General features: G+C 34.7%; 1 protein-coding gene across 1 annotated transcript in view; it reads left to right on the top strand.

Annotated features, from left to right (window-relative positions):
* The window catches only part of SYCP1 (synaptonemal complex protein 1), a 146,474-nt gene that overhangs the window by 51,914 nt on the left and 79,478 nt on the right, over positions 1 to 15,082 (top strand). Inside the window, exons 12-15 of the mRNA XM_078072570.1 lie at positions 5,337 to 5,431; positions 5,929 to 6,113; positions 8,004 to 8,071; positions 13,856 to 13,917. Of these exons, the coding sequence (XP_077928696.1) occupies positions 5,337 to 5,431; positions 5,929 to 6,113; positions 8,004 to 8,071; positions 13,856 to 13,917 (410 nt within the window). The remainder of the gene's footprint in view (positions 1 to 5,336; positions 5,432 to 5,928; positions 6,114 to 8,003; positions 8,072 to 13,855; positions 13,918 to 15,082) is intronic.

Genomic DNA, 15,082 nt, shown 5'->3' with positions numbered 1-15,082 from the left:
ACAGAATAGAGAACCCAGAAATGAACCCTCAACTCTATGGTCAACTAATCTTTGACAAAGCAGGAAAGAACATCCAATGGAAAAAAGACAGTCTTTTTTCCATTAGTTTTTGGTGTAGTGTTCAACGATTCATTAGTTGCATATAACATCCAGTGCTCATCACAACAGGTGCCCTCCTGGCTACCCCATCCCGCCCCCCGCCTTCTGTAACCTTCAGTTTGTTTCCCAGAGTCCGGAGTCTCTCATGGTTTTTGTTCCTTTCTGGTCTATGTTACTTTTGGGCTCTCTCTTCGCTTACAGAATCCCCTTTAATATTTCTCATAGGGCTGGTTTAGTGATCACAAATTTTTTTTAGTTTCTGTTTGTCCTAGAAGCTCTTTTATCTCTCCTTGCATTCTGAATGACAGCCTTGGCTGCATGTTTTTCTCATTTAATACCCTGAATATATCATGCCAGTCCTTTCTGGCCTTCCAGTTCTCTGTGAATAGGTCTGCTGCCAGTCTAATATTTCTACCCTTGTAGGGTAACTACCTCTTGTCTCTAACTGGTTTCAGGATTTTCTCTTAAATTCTGAAATTTGCAAGCTTCACTGTTATATGTCGGGGTGTTGATCTATTTTTATTGATTTTGATGGAGGTTCTCTGTGCCTCCTGGACTTGAATGCCTGTTTCCTTCCCTGAATTAGGGAAGTTCTTAGCTATGATTTGCTCACATATATTTTCTGTCACTCTCTCTTTCCTCTTCCACTGGGACCCCAATTAGTCTAATATTGTTTTGCTTTATGGTATCACTGATTTCTAGAAGCCTCCCCTCATTATCCAGTCATTGTTTTTCTTTCTTTTCCTCAGCTTCCTTACTTTCCATCATTTTGTTTTCTATGTCACTGACTCTTCTGCCTAGCTGTTAGAGTATCCATTTTAGACTGCATCTCAGTTAAAGCATTTTTAATTTTGGCCTGATTAGATTTTATTTCTGCACTGAGAGATTCTCTAGTGTCTTTTATGCTTTTTGCAACCCTGGCTAGTATCTTCATAATCGTTATTCTGAATTCTAGGTCCAGTACCTTACTTATATCCATGTTGATTAAATCTATGGGAGAGGGTATTATCTCTGGTTCTTTCTTTTGTTATGAATTTCTCTTTCTAGTCATTTTGTCCAAAAAAGAATAGAGGAATGAGAGAACAAAATAAAAAATATCACCACAACCCCAGAGAAATATACAGTAGACAAATCAGAGGAGATCAGAAACCAAAAAAGAAAAAAAAGGGAAAAAAGAATATAATCTAACAGGTGGACAGAACAGGATGATACACTTGGTCCTGGGCGCATTTTGGTCTGTTAGAAGACACTAGATCACAAAATTGTAAAGAAAGAAAAACTTGTGTGTGTATATATATATATACAAAAATAAAATTGGATACGGTGAAAGAAGCCAAAAATCAATATATTTATAAAATATAAATGTAAAAATGAAAATTAAAAAAAGACTTAAAAAGAGTTGATAAAATAAACTAGTTGAAAAGGAAAAACAGAAAAAAAAATTTAAACTGAAAGACTAAAGAATCATGAGAAAAAAACCTCAAATTCTATATACTATTTTCCCCTTGTGCTGGAGTTTTTCAGTTTTGTGTGATCTGTAAACTTGGTATTAGCCTGATGTTCCTGCTGGCCTTCTGGGGGAGGGGCCTGTTGTACTGATTCTCAGGTGTCTGTGCCTGGGCGGAGTTGCACTGTCCTTGCCAGGAGGTGGGGCTCAGGGTAAACTGCTTCACGTTGCTCTATGTGGCTTTTGTTCCCTGAAGGCTTCCTGTGCCACTTTAGAGGATGAAAGTAAAAATGGCGGCATCCTGATCTCCAGCCCTGGAGCTGAAAGATCCTGACCCCCGACCCTCACTCTGCACCCTCAGGGAAAAGCAATCACTTTTGTGTGGGGCCAAACTCTGCAGACTCCTGCAGTGCGCACCCCAGTCGCTCCTCCCTGGGGGGAAGGAGGAGGGTCTCCCCGTGGTTCTGCTGCTTGCTGGGTCTCCCTGCTTGGAGAGTGGTCGCCCACTTGTGCTGGGGTTTGTGGTTTATGGCAGCACTGAGCTGAGAGCCCACTCCTGGGCTCACTGATTGTAGCCAGCTTCCTGCTCCAATGCTTGGGAACTCTGGGGCACTCAGGGAGCCCTGCTCTTTTTGTGACCCTGGGGATCCTGAGACCACACTGTCCTACCTAGAATTCTGCCCTGCTTCACCACCTGAGCACCTTTCAGGCAGGGTCGTCCCTCACCAGAGCAGACTTCTAAGAGTTCCGATTTTGTGCCCTGCTGTTATATCACTTTCTGGTAATCAGATTACGGAGGCTCCCAACCCCCACGGTTTATCTTCCGATATAGCCCTACAGATTGACTTCTCTGTACCTCCTACCTTTCAAAAAGTTGCTTTTTTATTTGTAGAATTACAGTGATTCTTTTCTTAGATCTCAGGTTGAATTCACGGGTGTTCAGAATGATTTGATAGATATTTCGCTGAAGTCAAGGGACCAGATGAAACAAAGGTTCCCTACTCTTCTGCCATCTTCCCTCAACTTCCTGGACTGTTGTGTTTTCATTTTCATTATGTATTTTTTGATTTACTCTTTGATTTCTTTGTTTTTTTCCCTTTGATTTCTTTATTAATCAATTTGTTGTTTGGTAGCATGTAGTTTATTAGTTTCACTGTTTTTGTGTTCTTTCCAGATATTTTTCCTTGTAATTGCTAGTTTCATATCATTGTGTTCAGAAAAGATGATTGATATGATATGATTAAGAAGATTGCTTCTTAAATTTATTGAAAATTGTTTTGTGGCCTACCATGTGATCTGTCCTGGAGAATGTTCCATGTGCACTTGAAAAGAACGTGAACTCTGCTGTTTTTGGATGGAATGTTCTGTGTATGCCTGTTAGGTACACTGATCTAATATTCATTCAAAGCCACTGTTTCCTCATTGATTTTCTGTCTGGATGATCTCTCCACTGATGTAAGTGAGGTGTTAAGGCCCCTAATGTTATATTACTGTCAGTTTCTACCTTTATGTCTGTTAATCTTTGCTTTTTGTATTTAGGTTCTCTTATGTTGGGTGTGCAGAAATTTTCAATTATTATATTGTCATGTTAAATTGAGCCCTTTATTATTATGTATTGTCCTTTTTTTCTTTTGAATTCTCCAAATTTTTATTTAAATTCAAGTTAACATAAAGTGTAATATTAGTTTGAGGTGTAGAATTTAGTGCTTCATCACATACAACACCCAGTGCTCATCACAAGTGTCCTTCTTTGTTTTTTTGCCATAGTCTTTGTTTTGAAATCTCTTTTGTCTGATATATGTATTGCTGCCCAGGCTTTTTTTTTATTTTTATTTTTTCACTTCCATTTGTATGACACATTCTTCCATCCCTTTACTTTTAGTCTGTATGTGTCTTTAGGTCTGAAGTTAGTCTCTTATAGGGAGCATATAGATGAATCTTGTTTTTTTATTTTTTAATTTTTTAAAAAAAATTTTATTTATTTTAGCGAGAGCATGAGCAGGGGGAGGAGCAGGGCGGGGGAGGAAGGGGGGATCTCAAGCAGACTCCTGGCTGAGAGTCTGGAGCTCAGTGGTAGAGCATTTGACAGTAGAAGTGGACCACTTACCCTTTCATTCCTACACAGATTTTCAGAAGGGAATTTTTAAAAATATAAACCTGAAACATCGTTTTGTTGCTTAACATCTTCGTCATTTTTCATGGTCTTTATGACTTATGAACCATATACTTTTAGCAAGTCATATAAATCCTGTTATGATCTTGTCCTTATTATCTTTCCAGTCATATCTGCTTTGATTCCTCCCTCATACTTTAAGTTTCATGCTATTGAAATAAATTTCCTTTAGACCCCAGAATGTCATCTTGTCTCCTCCATTTTTATCTTTGTACATGCTCTTTCACCTGTGATATTCTTTTTCTCTCCCAACTCCCACTTACTCTTGTTAATTCTTACTGGCTTTCAAATGTTTGAACTGAGCTGACACTTTCTGGAAGCCTTCCTTGAACTTTCCCTCTCTATGTCTGTCTCTCCTTACCTCTGACTTCTATTGACCCTTTTTGGTTTGGGTGCCCCTCTCTATATTTCCAGAATTTCTGAGTAAGTGCCCATCATCACTTATCATTGATTATTTGTCTGCTAGCCCAATTACATTGTAAATACCATGAATTTTAAGATTCAATTTCTAGTATACACCATCATTATCATTGTCATAATAATCTTTAACATTTATTGACTATATGCTAGACACTGTCATTAAACATTTTAAGTTGCATTATCTTGTTTGATCCTAACAGCAATCCTTCCAGATATGAATAGCTATCATTATTCTCTTTTTCCAGTTGAGAAAAGTGAAGACTGGTTAAGTATCATGCCCAAGGTTAGGTAGCTAGTAAGAGGACATAGAATAATTTTAACCCAGGAAAGAGAGCATGAACTTCTTTTTTTGTCCTACTGTTTTTATGATGTTTAAAAGTGAATGCACATATACACATAAAGCACATAGACTAGTACCTAACACTTAGTATTTAATAAATTAGCTATAGAGTCAAAAGCTTTTTTTCATAATATTTCAGCATATGAATATAATATTTTAATTATTTAAAGACTTATTTATTTGAGAAAGAGAGAGGGAGAGAGAAAATGAGCAGGAGGGGCAAAGGGAGAGGGAGAGAGAATCTCAAGCAGACTCTGCGCTGGGTGTGGAGCCCAATGCCGGGCTTGATCGCACAAGTCTGAGATCATGATTTAGAAAAATCTGAAACTCAAGATGGGCAATGATGAAAATAAAATATGGAATAATTTCACCATTAGGAGATAAATTACTTGTAATATTTTTGTGTGTGTATTGTTTTCTTTCACATGCACTATTTATATAAATATCATTTAAACTTGCCCTTTTTATTATGTGATGTTTTGTGAATAAATATCCAAATTAGTGATTAATAAAGTCTATCATCATTTATAGTGGCTACATGGTATGCCATTGTGTGTATGTACCACTGTAATTTAATTTATCTCCTGTTGAATATTTCGATTGTTTCCAATGTTTAGCTATTATTAAAAATGTAGTACCAAAAATCCTCATATATTCACTGTTGAGTGCTGGGGAGATAATAATCTTGAAAAGTCAGTAAAAGTAGATGATAACCAATATCAGTGCATCTATATTTGCATAATTATACTTCATTTTAGAGTATCTCATGGAGGAAAAAAAGTAATTGTAACAAATAATTTGCTTTCTTGGTATATATTTTTTATTAAGTACTACCAATCTACAACTCTCCTTTTTAGAATTACAGAATGAAAACTTAAAAGAATCAAATGAGAAGCAGGATCATTTGACATCAGAACTAGAAGATATTAAAATGTCTTTGCAAAGAAGTGTGGTATGATATAAAAACAGATTAGTGTGTGATAAGCCTTACATTATGAATCAAGAGATATTTACTGAATGCTAATGCTATGTACAAGGACCCAGAACTTCAAATAGAGAAGATAAAATCCCAGTCTACAAAATGCTTATAGTTTAATTAAAAACATTGGATAAAAACATGTCAAAAGTATAATTAAAATACAAGATCATGCTAGGTACCAACAGAGATTCAGGCAAAAATTGCTACAGTAGTTCTAAAAATTGAAAGAACACGTTGGGCAAGGAAGACTCCATTGGGAGGTTGCGACTACAGATTGGCTTTGGGAGAATGGTGAATTGAGATAGGAGTATTGAATGGGCATTCTGGATTGGCTAGGGGGTGGGGTGGGGTGGTGATAGAATAAGGAGGGAGGGAGAGACAGCAAATTACAGAAGCAGATAAGTTGTGTTTTTTTTTTTTTCTTAAGACCCTTGGATTATAGCATTTGTTTTGTACTTTATTTCATTTAGAGTACTCAGAAGGCTTTAGAGGAAGATTTACAGGTAGCAACAAAAAAAATCTATGAGCTCACTGCAGAAAAAGAAGCTCAAATGGAAGAATTTAATAAAGCTAAAACTGCTCATTCTTTTGTGGTTACTGAACTTAAAACTTCTATCTGCAACTTGAAAGAATTATTGACAACAGAACAGCAAAGGTAAAAATATTTTTTATTTATCTGAATAAAAACAACTTATTTGCAATATTCATTGTATTTTCTCTTCATTGTCAACTGACTTCCTATAACATCTGTAACCAAGTCCCTCTCGCTTTTTTTAAAGATTTTATTTGAGAGAGAGAGTGAGCTTGAGTGGGGAGAGGGGTAGAGGGAGAGGGAGAAACAGACTCCTTGCATAGCAGGAAGCCCAAAGTGGGGCTCGATCCCAGGACCCTGAGATCATGACCTGAGCTGAAGGCAGACGCTTAACCGACTGAGCCACCCAGGCGACCCCCAAGTCTCTCTTTTTTTTATTATGTTATGTTAATCACCATACATTACATCATTAGTTTTTGATGTAGTGTTCCATGATTCATTGTTTGCGTATAACACCCAGTGCTCCATTCAATACCTGCCCTCTTTAATGCCCATCACCAGGCTAACCCATCCTCCCACCCCCCTCCCCTCTAGAACCCTCAGTTTGTTTCTTAGAGTCCATAGTCTCTCATGGTTCATCTCCCCCTCCGATTTCCCCCCCTTCATTTTTCCCTTCCTACTATCTTTTTTTTTTTTTTTTAAAACATATATTATTTGTTTCAGAGGTACAGGTCTGTGATTCATCAGTCTTACACAATTCACAGTGCCCACCATAGCACATACCCTCCCCAGTGTCTATCACCCAGCCACCCCATCCTTCCCACCCCCCACCACTCCAGCAACCCTCAGTTTGTTTCCTGAGATTAAGAATTCCTCATATCAGTGAGGTCATATGATACATGTCTTTCTCTGATTCACCAAGTCTCTTTTTTAATGTAAAAAGTAGGAATACATTTTAAAAGTTTGTATTAGGTAAGCAGGTATCCTGAGAAAAGATAGCAGGTATTCTCTAGGATAGTTCCCATGCATACTTTGTCACAGAGACAAGCTATATAGACAAGCTCGTAAGTGCTGATGCAGTGATAGGACATATTTAATTAAACTGTGGGTTATTATTAGCTTCATAGAAATAACTTCCTAGGTTGTGGGTTTGTTTTAGTGGGGTTTGTAACCTTTCTGATATGTAAAATTAGTAACTAGCATGGAACAGAGTAGGTAGGTACTCAAGCACTTTTATTAAATTAGTGAATTAATGAATATGAGTAACTATAAAATATTCATTTGCATTTCTAGATCAGCTTGTCTAAAACTTGAATTAAAAACTTCCTCTGTTTTCACTTTTTTTATATTTGCATTTATAAAGCTGTGTTATGAGGTCTAAGTGATTATTTTTGTCCCATTAGCATTAGGGTTAATTAAGTCTGGTAGAATGAAAGAGAGGAACAAGCTTTTCTGTGAAGTCATGACCAGTATTTCTTTCTACTGCCTATGTGTGGTGGAGGAAGAAAAGCTAGCTTTTCTAAAAACTCAGCTCATCTTACATATTCTTGGTTGATCTATCTAAGCAATTTTCAAATTCTGAAACTCTAAGTGACCTTAAATATCATCTATTCCAATTACCTCAGTTTTAGAGATGAGGAAGCAGAAAGCTGGAGGAATTAAGTGAATTGCACAATTCTCACATTTATATTGCTCCTAAGGCAGAATTCGATGTAATAATAGTTACATATTCAGTCTCTTTCAAAGTTCTAGGATGCATTAATTTGATTATCATCAGTAGCTAAGAGATAAATTGTCACCATAAGCTTTAAGGTTTTTGTGCAGATGTAATTAATATAAAACTATGTATTAACAATATCTTATTTTGAAGTGTTATGCTATATGGCATGGTAGATACTCAAAAAATGTTTCATAATTGAGTGAATATATATTGTTAAATTGCACCAATTTTAGTTACTAGATGAATTCTGATTAAGAGAATGTTTTACATTGTAAACTAATATATTTTACAAGATTGGAAAAAAGTGACGATCAATTGAAAATACTCACCATGGAGCTTCAGAAGAAATCAAGTGAACTGGGTAAGATTTAGAGAATAACATGTGTAGATGATAATATTAGCCAATTATAAAAACATAACCCATTTCAGAATAAAATACAGTTTCTCCTCTGTCATTTATCAATAATTATTTTGTAATTTTTATTTTGACTTTTCAAAGACAGAAGATTTAAACCTTAAGAAAGACTTCAGTTCCATTATGCATATATATATATATAGATAGATAGATAGATACCTAGAAGTATAAGGAGCCTAAGAGATGTTTGTAGTCTGTTTTTCTTATTTTAGGAGTTAGAGGCCTTAATAATTCTTAGTGGAAAATGTCTTATATTTTAATTGAATTTTGAAATTTTCTTGATTTGTCATGTTGGATTATGAACTACTTATAGTAAAATGCTATCCTGTTTTGTCATGTGGTATTGTTAATATTCAATAGATTTCATGGCCAAAAGAGAGAGAAATTCTGTGGTTATTTTGTGAATTTATGACCCTTTAATTAGCTAATCTTAATAACTCCTGTGTTCCATATTTACAGACATGTACAGATGAGAATTACAAAGATAGAAAAACATTTTTTCTTATTTTGGTGAAAAGAATTATTATTTTAAAAATATTTATTATATTTTATTTTTAAAGAGAGGGAGTGAGTGAGCATGTGCAAGAGCGGGGGTGGGGGGGCAGAGGGAGTGGTAATCTCAAGCAGACTCCCCCAGATCATGGAGCCCTGACATGAGGCTTGATCATAACCTGAGCTGAAATCAAGAGTTAGATGCTTAACCAACTGAGCTACCCAGGTGCCCTGAAAAGAATTATTTTTATAAATTAAAATAACTCATGAATTGGCAGGTTTTTTCTAGACTATCTATACAACTTTCTGTTAGCTTTATTATTAGCTTTGGTTGCTTTTATAATTAAAATAATTGCAAGAAATTTTGTCTTGGTAGGATGTTTGGTTGAACTTTTGAAACTTATTTACGCTTTTCCTTTGGCAGTGCCTAATTTCCTACTATAGGCTAGACCAATCTTGGAGCATCCAAAATTGTACTATTCAATTATAAATAATTTCTTTGGTATTATTTTATATTAGAATGATTGTAAATGCATTTTTCATCTGATTTTTAAATCTTCCTTCAATTGAATGTTGTATATTAAGGAATAACTTAAAATATCTTTAATAGATATTTGTAATAATTCACTCTGATTTGAAATTAAGTGTCTCTTATTGTCAGATTAACAAATCAAATGCATAAGGTGATTTTTCTCAGAGCAATATATTAAGAGAAGTTTGGATAAGGAATTCTTCTAGAACTGTGAAGCAGTTCTATGTGTGTTTCTTAGCATTATCTTAGGTACTGTGGGAACATAAACAAGATGTAAAATACCATGCTCTTGAGAAATCTCTATATTGGGGGGGAAAAGTTGAATACATAAAATCATTAGAACACTGTTTCCAAAATGAGGGAATGAGCAAGAATTCTATTAGGATAAGAGAAGGGAATATTGGACCTTCTATTTATTTTATGCTTTTCATATGTTTTATAATGAATATCACAATACATGTATTTCTATTTTAAAATTGTATATGATATGTAAATATGTATTTGTGTTTTATACATACTTACGTATTTGGGGTGAATTCTCACAGATTTGTTGCTGATGGAGATGTGTTAATGCTGATGACAAGAGGAAGCCAAAGGTATCAGTGTAGACTGCAGAATTGGAAAAGACTTTATAGAAGAGGTAGATTTTAAAAGTAGACTTTAAGGTATAAAGAGGCTTTGGGTGGTTGTAGAGAATGGTGGAATGTGGAAAGCATTTTGTGTAGAAGAGCAGTGTTAACAATGACATAAGTGATCAGCATTAGCTTATTTCCTTCTTTGGTTAAAAGTATAGTTCTCAAAATCAGAATCTTGGATGATATTCTTTTCTCTTCTTTTCTCCCTTATCTTTCTCTTCTAATTGGTTATCCAGTGCTGTTGTTTCTAACTTTTAATATCTAGCTTATAAAATCTACCTAATGTAACTTTGTCTTTTGAATCATTCCCTTTTTCTTCATCTCCACAGACCTAGAACAGTTCTAGCCCTTATTTTTTCTTTCCTGGTTTTATTCCAGCACATTCTCTTAGTCTACCAGAGGGATGCATGTGAGTAACATAATGGAACACAAATTGTATTTGGCAGATAAATCATCAAACTGTGCTTCAGATCGTCCTCATTGGTCTTCATCTTTGTTCATCCCTTGTTGTATTTAATAGAATACAAACAGAAGGTTTGCCTTATTTTCATAAACTTTTTTCTTACTGCAATAGCCCTTATTCTTATTGCTTTGTTTCCTGATTATGCTTTGCATTCTTCCTTGATGGTATATTCTTAAGCTTACATCTTGGTTAGAATATTCCTCCATCAGCCTCCATCGTTCCCTCAGCAGTCTCAGTCATTGACTCATTCTAAGACCACTTTTTTTCTGCACAGATAAAGTCTGCTCTACCTCTTATATCTTGGTATTAGGTCTGGACCATACACCTCTGACTAATACTAATTGTAATATCTTGAGAATCAGTATTTTTGTTTCTAGTCTTGTCTCTTGTTGATTCTCTGCACTGATGCCAGAGTGTTCCTTTAAAAATACAAATCTGACTTTTCTGTGTTGTAAATTTAAGACTCACCTCATTGCTTGAGTTCGAACTCTTTAAATATCACCTGTTGTTTTATTGCTCATTTAAAAAGTAGTGCAGACAAAGCAATTTAAAACCAACTATAAACACAAAGTCTTTGTCAATTTATTCTGTTTTTGACTTGGTAGAGTTTGCTTTGTTTCTTCATATGTCTCCTCTCTTCAATTTAGTCTAATGTTGCTCTAAACAGGTTTTACTACTGTGGTTATTTTTCTGTATCTGTACCCATGTTTGCTTTTACTCTGTTATGTAACAAATTCTCTCTCTAGTGTTTTCTATTGCTTCTTATTTGATGACATATATAAAATAACAAATATTTAATTACAAATTAGGATAAGTGCTATGAAGACAATGAAAATGAAACCATGTAAGAGAATAATAGGGCCTAATTTAGATTCCGTGATAAGGCATGACCTTTAGCTGACCTCATAAATAAGTGAGATTTAGTGAGGTAAAGCATGTGAGTTGGAGAGAGCTTTTCAGTCAGAAGGAAACTCATGTAGAAATGCTCTGAGTTGTGAAAGAGCTTGGTTAATTCACGTGACTGAATGAAAGCCTAGGTGACTGAGTGTAAGAAGTGATATGAAAAGGGTAATGAAATAAGTATGAGGTGATAAGGACAAAATCGGGTAGGAGCAAGGAAAGGAATTTTTATTTTATTCTAAACATGAAGGAAAACCATTAAAAGATTTTAAGTACGGGGATGACATGATCTGGTTTACATTTTTAAAGGATCGCTGCAACTTCTGTATGGCAGATAAATTTGATGGTGGGTGGGGAATGCTGATAGGAAAAAAGTAGAAGTTGATAAATTAGTTTGGAAGCTATTTGAGTGGTACAGGCATGAGAGAATACCTTTTAAAAGTGGAATCATATCACACTTATGCTAGCATTTGGTGAGCTCATGAATCTGAGGACATTTTGTCTGTCTTCAGCCCTGAAAATTTTTCTCCGCTTATTTTTTCTTTTCTAGTGTCATTATTCTCTCTGTAAGTTCTGACAGGTAGATTTTAGAAATTCTGGATCTATCCTTTATATTTTAAAATTTCTCTTTTATACTTTCTGCCTTTTAGTTCTTTTTGGGGGAGATTTGGGGAAAATTTTTTTGGTTTCCCCCTGCTAATTCAGTCTTTAGTTACGTTTATTTTGCTATTTTTAAAGTTTTAGTTGTCAAATTTTAAATTTCTAAGAGCTCTAGGTGATTTATTTCATGGATATTGTACCCTGTTGGAACATACTATACTTAGCAAAATATCTGCTTCTGTTTGCTTTATTAATTCCTTCTTGGATTTTATTTTAGTTCTCTTAATTGAATTTGGTGCCTCTCTTTTATGGTTTTGCTTTTCTTCACTAATTGTTGATTCTTGATTATTTACTCATCTAAATATTTGAAAATCTTTTTTCACCCACATACGTTATAATCTGATTTTTCTGATTATGTGGTGTGGGGAGGGGGGGAGATGAGAGGTACTATAAGGAAAGGTGGGCTTGGTGGCTAATCTTTTGGGTTTAGGAGATGTTTATTTTGCTTAGAGATCATGAGCTGTTTGGGGCACTGCTGCATCCCTTTGCCTCAATTCCTAAATCTTTGATTAAACTTGAGGTGGACTGTGTGGTGGGAGGTATGGTCTAGGTGTTTCACATAGCCTTCATTGAATTAATGTGGGTCCCCCCTCTCCCTGCCAGGATTCTTCAACTTTTTGGTTTGTTCATGGTGGTCTGGTTTTATTAATGTTGTAAATATATATATATTTTGTGTCTTTTAAAAAGGGATTGGGGGTGAGAAAATGTGGAGACATGCTTAGTCTACTATCTTTAATCAATCCTTGAGTTTGAAAAAATTAACCTTTTTTACCTAAAATGAAATGTTGTGGTGAAATAAGCTTTGCTTGTGACAGGTTCTTCTTTGAGAGTCCATGGTGGCATTTTATATTTTGTTGCTTTTTTTCCTTAAAAACTATGGGCAATTATTACAAATTTTTTGTTTATTTTTAATGTAAAGAGTCTGGGAAACTTCCAGCAAATCTCTTATATCTCCAGTTATTAAAAACCCATAACAGTGAGGGAGGAAGGACAGTGTTTCAGATACAATAAAATTTTAGGTGACAGCTAGACATCATTTGGGAACTTTGTAGGCAGTTAAAAAATCTAAAAAAGGAGAAGAAAGCAGGAGGTTTGAGCTGGAAATGTTTTAAAATTAATTAACCTAATACTGAATTAATAGAAGATAGAAAGAAAAGCATTGTAGAGTGTTATTATTTAGGGTAGAAAAAAGAAGGGTGTCAGCAAAGAAAATAGGAGCAGGAGTTAGAGAGGACAGGAAATGCAAATAATGCAAGGTCTTGAAAATCAAAGGGAGAAAAGTAGAGAGTAGTTAATAACATCAAATGCCAGAAAGCTCCACAATAAAGAGGACTAAGAATTATACCACAAAATGGTTATTGATGATCTTTAAGATCATAGTTTTGTTAATGTAATAAGAGGTGTAATTAATGTAATGAGATAGGCATTAGTTTTGCATGGAGCTAAGAAAGAAATGCATAGATAACAAACAGGAATTTGTCTGCAAAACAAAGTAAGAAATTTGATGGTAGTATGAAAGGGCAGACAGGTCCATCAGATTGTTTTGTATTCAAATAGATGTTTAGAAGGGATGGGGGAATTTAAAGTTTCCTCTAAGAGAGATAACATGGCAACTAAAGTCTCAGAGGAGGTAGGAATATTGAGGTCCAGAGTACAATGGTCAGAAGTAGCTTGAGAAAAGTGAATCACTTTTTAGTTTGGAGTGAAGATTAAGAGGTCAGATACTTAGACAGTGATGAAGTAAAGGTAAAGGCACATGCTGTGTGACTTCATCCCAAATATGTTTTATACAGATCCATTGCTTATTTTGGTTAATGAACTTGAGTTCATTTGGTTGTGGAATTCCACTTTATAGAAACATTACTATTAATATTTATCATTTTTGTGTAGTTCCATTTCGACTTCCTCTGTGCTTTATGGTGCTTTAGTTTCACTAACCCATCTCTTGTTTTTTTCCCTTTAAAACAATGGTATTCTTATTTCTTGTCTCTTCTTTGCTGTTCTTTTAATCTGATTTTAACACCTTTTTATTCTTTTGTTTATTTTAGAAGAGATGACTAAGCTTAAAAATAACAAAGAAGTAGAACTTGAAGAATTGAAAAAAATCTTGGTAAGTATATAATTTCTCTTGTTAATATAGAGCAGTTACTTTTCAAAAAAATATTGAATCCACTGACTTAGACTCTCACACTATAGATGTTTTATATTAGTGTTTTCAGCTAAAATATAAAAAAATACATTTGTGTTTTAGTAAAGCCACATTCTTATCTGTACCAAATTCAATATATTTTGAAAACTGTCTTGGTGAACATTATTTGAATGTGTGTTGGCAGTACATTTAAATAAGATCAAATATGCATGTGACATTACTGATTTACTGGTAGTAAATTTGGTATGCCTGTGATACCTTTGAGCCACAAAGCTACAATTTTGGGGAAGATATATATGTTGTATATTCAGTAACTATGTTTAGTGTTCAGACAGAATCATGTTTAATGAATTTGTTAGGATAGGCAAAATTATGTTTTAATTGATTATAATGTGTGGAGCATGGGCGGCAAAATTTTAAAGGACTGGAGAATAAATATTTTAGGCTTTGTAGTCTATATACAGAATGTTAATTCTCTTCTCCTCTTCCTCCTATTTCCACACCTCCCCTCCCCCTTCTTGTCCTCCTCTTCTCCTTTATTTTTAACAAACTTGTAAAAATGTAAGAATTATTCTTAGGTCAAGGGCCTACAAAAAGAGACTGTAGGTTGATTTTATCTAGCAGGCTGTAGTTTGCCAACCCCTATATAATATTGTTTATGATTACAGATATTTGATTTTGGGTTTAACCTATTGCATCTCTACCCGATTTTGCAACTCCTAATTCTTCCATCTCTTGGGAAGCATTATTTCCAAATGCTTATCCTTTCTCCATTGAATTGCTTTACTTGAACTCTTGTGAATAATAATGTTTACACTGCTTTCAGATTTGATAATGCATTCTTATTTTTTTGGTTATACTTCAAGTCTCAGCTTGAATATCAGTTTAGGTAATCTCTCTTGATATTATCTATAAACCTCTCTTATCTAGTTTAGATCTCTGTATGGCTTGTGCCTATAGCCACCCTGAACTTTTCTTTTATAGCACTTAACACAAATGGAATTAATTTATTTTTGGTATAATTGTTTAAAGCTTTATTCACCCTTTTGACTCACCCTTACTTCGCACAGTAGGCGGTATATAGTAGGTCCTGAGTAAATAAATAGTGGAATGAAGGTATGCTCCC

The sequence above is a fragment of the Halichoerus grypus genome, chromosome 5, assembly GCF_964656455.1.
Source record: "Halichoerus grypus chromosome 5, mHalGry1.hap1.1, whole genome shotgun sequence".
Taxonomy (NCBI): Eukaryota; Metazoa; Chordata; class Mammalia; order Carnivora; family Phocidae; genus Halichoerus; species Halichoerus grypus.
Note: the sequence above shows the minus strand (reverse complement) of the source record. Positions and strands in the feature narration are given on the sequence as shown.